The following is a 5,247-nucleotide window of genomic DNA, read 5'->3' on the forward strand; positions in this document are numbered from 1 at the left end:
AAGCTCTGAATCTCTCTTCCTACCCTTTTTAGAGTGCTTCCTGGGTTACAGGGCACACACGGATGTAAATGCACGAAGGCAGAGGGATCGAATTGGGAATGGAATTGTCGTTCTACCTCCTACTTACAGATCCTGGCCCAGGACAAGTCAACCCCCTCTCTCCCACGTTTGCTATCTGTAAGCTGGGATAATATTTACTGGCCAGTTCAATGGAGCGTTTTAAGGATTAATAACTGGGCAGAACTAGGACTTGGCCAAGAGTGATGTAAATTCCGTGTAACAAACAGCAGTCTAGTAACCTTTGCTTCCCTGCAGAGTCTTGTGAAAGGGCTGATCTAAAGGAAGACAAAAAAATTAGTTAAGCTGGGGAAGGGGTTGTGGGGAGAGGAGGAAATTGAGTTTTCCAGTGATTACTGGAACGTGGGATCATGTATTGTACTTGGGCATTTCTGCAACCTCGGTGTGTAGGTACGGAGTGTCCGCTTTAAGTTTTGTTTGTCTGGGCAGGCTGGCAAGTCGCAGAACAATGAAGTGTTCACTGGGTCATAGCTTCTGTTTGCTTGAAACAACTGGGAGTGGTTGAAAGTGCCTATATCTGGACCAGCTGCTCACTTGTTGCAGTAATCCACTAGAGAAGCACCCTTCTGATTTTTAGATTTAATCAGTTTTCAAGTTTGTGATGAAAATTGCTGAAGACCTGCAAGTTTTAGGATGTTTACACATTCTTTCCTAAATCTCCTGTTTCAATGAAGGTAAATGTCAGGAGCAGTATCCTTCCCCTCCCCCCCTTTATTGTGCTGTGTTACTTTACAAAGGCTTTCTGTGTACGTGGAGCTATAAAAAGTTCCTGGTAAAGAGATCTGTCCCTTTAACATAGATTTGTCAAATGTAATGGTGCATGTGAGATGTGGTGCATTTGAGTAGATGCTCAGCTGTTGGAAGTAAAGCAACAATGTCTGTGTCCAGATTGACAGGCCCTGGACCACATTGCACCGAGGTATTAGCCTGCTGTCCTGTGGATTGTGATAGCTGAAAACCAGCTGCTGTCACATGTCTGCATATAAACCTCCTCACGACATCAGAGGAGCATATTCAAATAGTTTTCCCATTTTTGGTCTAGGTCATTGTTTGTCTAATGCTATTTTCTCTTGCTGCTCAAGGGCACTGGCTTAGATTAGTTTTCATATGCAATAATGGTACAAAAAGGAAATAAATACAACTCTTTATTTGCCTCTTCCATATACGTAAGTGTAACTTTTTTTAGGTTAAATTTTAATGCAATTCTGCTTTGTTTTCCTACTACTGCTGTTGCATTTTTTTCAGCCCTGTGGGAAGTCTTGGACAATATTGCAGAGATGGTTTGGGTGACCTTATAAAAAGTGTATATAACTATATTTGTTTAATTTCTCCTTTGTGGTTTTCAGGCTTATGAACAGGGATGGGTATTGAGTAAGGTTGTAATAGCTTCCTTCCAGCCTCATTCTCTTCAGTGCATACTATTGCTGCTAGTTGCATAAGCAGTTCCTACTGGAATTGCATCTCCCTCTAATTTTTCTGCAGGGACACATTAGAGAGACAGTTGTAATGAGTCCATCCACAGACAAGAGGAGTTCTTATTAACTGGTGATCGGAGTATTTGGCTTTTCTATCCTGAGTGACTTGTGTGCATTATTTCACAACCATAAAAACTGGCATTCACACAGACACTTGGCAACTTGGCATTTTATAAAGCCTATAAAGAATTCTTAATGATAATACCTGTTAATTCCAAAAGGTTAAATGAAGAATATATCTATAGAGGCATCTACAGAAATGTGAGTCAGGCTAACAAGTTTCAGCACGTTAATATACCTGCACACAGACATTTTTGAGGATTAGTCACACAAAGGTGGTTATAAAAGCCACAGCTCCATAATCTGTCTGATTTGAAAACCGTGAGTGGCTGGGTGAAAAGAAGTAGAAAAGGGATCTAATTACACCTGGGATTAAAAATGCTAGAAACCATCTGGCTATATTTAGTTTTCCTCCATGTTTCAGAGGCATCCTGTTAACTCGCTGCTCTACCTCTAATTACATTGTTGAAAATTAGTTCCATGCAGTGAACAGAAAGGACTTTCAAATTATTTTAATTTCTGCCCAGGTATAACACAGGATAGAAAATGTATATAGAGGGACCATACATTCTGGTTTGGTCTGGACAATCCTGGATTTCATTGGTCAGTCCTGGCTGGTTAGTCAAAGTTTAAACAGAAGTCCTGAAATTGCAGGGTGCAGTCCAGTGAGGAGGCAGAGTGCCCCTGCCACTGCCTGCAGCAGTGCCACTCATTTCAGGAGGTATGGCGGGGGCAGCGATGTCCCAGATTTCCTTGTGATCAACCTAAATATATGCAACGCAAACATGCTGTCGGCATTCAGACTGGGTCTCATCCTATGGTAAATTTAATGTTCTATAACAAATTAAGTCGTCTATTATCCAACTCTGAAATGGAACAGTTCAGGTTAATGTACTGTAGGTAATGTTCAGATTATAGTACTGTGGCTTTCCAGTGTCCTGCGAATTAGCTGTTTGCTCAGAAGTGCACTGGATTTGCTGTTGTTCCTGAACAAGTGGATATTGCAAGCTCATAACATTTGATGGTAAATGTTGAACTTTTCTCGAAGTTTTTTTCCTTTTTTTTCCTTTTTTGGATAGCTGAAGACTGACCTTAACACGTTTAGCATGGAGGAAATGATACACTTGGCTATTGCACAGGCAAATAATTTCTATAGAGGGAAAATAAAAAGTCCATAGCTACCGTTGTACTTGGGAATCAGAGTTTGTGGTGATTTCTGATGCATGGAAAAGTTTTGAAATGTGCATTTTACAGCTATTTCTGTAACTTGGGGAACGTCTATTATAAGGTGTTCTGTCTCCTACTGTGTAACAGTGTTTTGAGAAGTGGTGCCGTGGAAGCATAAAATACCCAGCAGACTTTCTGTGCTATACAAGTCTGCATAACAATTTGGAGTTGACTGAAACGTTTTTAAAGGATGCTGCAATATACAAAACCTGAAGCTGGCAGCACTACTTGGAGGAAAACAGTATAATGTATCTGTCACCTGAAAAGTTAATATTTGCTTATCGATCTCAGTAGCTAAATGTCTTTCTTTTTGAATCCATAGTTGGCGACAAAGTTCCTGCTGATATAAGGATTACTTCTATCAAATCTACAACTCTAAGAGTAGACCAGTCAATTCTCACAGGTAGAAATCTTTTTTTGTCACTTGTTATATATGCGGTTTGCTTGGAAATCACTTACTCGCTAGTTGCATGATGAGCAATTACTAACATGCTGTGCTTGTTAAATAAATCACTATTGATGCTAATTATTTTATTGAACAATATGATCTTGCAGCTGGATGAGTAAGTGTTCCTAAATACTTGTAGACAAGCTTGTTGTTGTTTTGGGGTGGGTTGTTTTTGAGGGGAGACTAGGTAGCTTCCTTCATGGTGCTTCTGATGGTTTATTTGGATCAATGAATCATGTTCTTATGTAAAATGAAACTGTATCCAAGGATACCATAATTGGTATAGTTTGTGACACATTTATTTATAAAAATATGGAATACTGGATTACATTATGAATTGCTAATCCAGTTTACGAAGCCTAATGGGTTTGAACAGCTAGTATTTTTGGCTTATCGCCCAGACCTGATCTCTTGGTAAGTCACATAAAATGAAGTTAGTTGTCAATGATGCCTGCATCGTATATACTTAGACAGAGCATGTGTCAGGTATCAGTTTACCTCTCCTGTAGAAGCAAATCTAACGAATTACGGGTTTAAAAATACAGAGACCTGTTCTAGGTCTTACTTTGTGAACCTGGTTTATTATATGCTTGCTATCATAAAATCAAACGCAGAAAAATAAAGTTGGGCAACCCATGTTCTGAAGACGCTATCAACTGTTTTCTAGTCTAGTTGTCGTTGTTGTCATCTTTTTTTTCTTTTTGGCCACAGTGTGATCCAGAGCCCTTTGCTTCAGGGCAGGGGGAGTTGCCCTTGTTGTTTTAGAGAAGGAGCAGCTTTTCAGCCCTTGTATGCTGGGGCAGTAGGAATGGGACCTGGGGGCAGTGGAGCTTCTTGGTCAGTTTTGTCAAGAGACCCTGATACAGACTTCTCAGTAAAATGAAGAACATTTTACTATCTGAGTAAAATATGGATGGTAACACTCCTTGCCCTCTGGGTGTCTAATTTAGTAGAGCAACCAAGCAGCCTGTGAATTTCACCCTGACCGGGAGGGAGTTGCCTTAATTAAATGGCACTGTAATGAGAAGTCTCCAGACTTCACACACAGTCAAAATCTCTGAGCCAGGACCTCTACATTAAGCTTATCAGCCTTGAAAATTGGAAGAGAAGAGTGGTACACTTGAAAAACACTGAAAGCTGCATCTACATAAACTAGTTCTTCAAAAACTTTTTGATGTTCACTCCAAACACTGTCTTCTAAAGATGTTTTTATTCTCTAATTGTGTAGTAGGAAAGCAGACTCTATAGGAAGACCATAATCTGCCTTTTAATGTAGTTCCGGAATTCACATATTGCACTCTGCCTCCTGAGGCTCCTTTCTTAAACTAGCAACTTCACTAACTACCATGGCAGTGTATCCTCCATGGGAGAGACTGATCTTCTGAAGAGGTACATGTCATCCATGTGTACCAGTGAAGAATACAAAGCAGTCTTCTTTCTAAAATTGCTTTCAAGTAGGTGGAAGTTCTTAGTGGCTTGACTTTAAAGTACTGTATTTACTCAAATGTAAGGCAAGGCTTCCCCCCAACCAGTGGGGGGAAAAAGACCCTTGTCTTACGTTCACACGTGAAGTGGAGGGGGGTGCAGGGGTTGCTGCGGCTTTGAGTCTGGCCCTGAGCCCAGGTTAGGGCCAGACTCGAACCCACAGCAGCTTCCTGCCCCGAGTTCTGCTTCTGTGCTGCAGCTTCTGCCCCTTGCCCCCTACCCCTTCTCCTCCCTTTACTGTCAGATGCAACTCTGTTTGGGCTGGGGTCTCCCCCAGGCAGGGAGCACGTGGAAAATCCTTCCCCTGCCTGGCTGATCAGTGGTGCTGCTTACTGCTGCATGGCCAGGGGAGGGCTGAGCTTCCGCCTGCTGTGCTCAGGGACACTGGGATGGAGCAGTCTGACTAGCATCTGACAGGAAAGTGGGGGGAGGAGGCAGAGGCTGGGGACGTGAAGGGGCAGAGAATGGGGTGGG

General features: G+C 41.8%; 1 protein-coding gene across 3 annotated transcripts in view; it reads left to right on the forward strand.

Moving 5' to 3' along the window:
- ATP2A2 (ATPase sarcoplasmic/endoplasmic reticulum Ca2+ transporting 2) overlaps nucleotides 1-5,247 on the forward strand; it is a 69,468-nt gene that overhangs the window by 38,019 nt on the left and 26,202 nt on the right. For all 3 annotated transcript variants that reach the window (XR_002095625.1, XM_019507318.1, XM_019507317.1), the window contains exon 6: nucleotides 3,163-3,243. Coding sequence is in view for 2 of the 3 variants with exons in the window: in XM_019507318.1 (XP_019362863.1) it covers nucleotides 3,163-3,243 (81 nt within the window). In the remaining variant the exon portion in view is untranslated. The remainder of the gene's footprint in view (nucleotides 1-3,162; nucleotides 3,244-5,247) is intronic.

The sequence above is a fragment of the Gavialis gangeticus genome, unplaced genomic scaffold (assembly GCF_001723915.1).
Source record: "Gavialis gangeticus isolate Ggan-Ray unplaced genomic scaffold, GavGan_comp1, whole genome shotgun sequence".
Taxonomy (NCBI): Eukaryota; Metazoa; Chordata; order Crocodylia; family Gavialidae; genus Gavialis; species Gavialis gangeticus.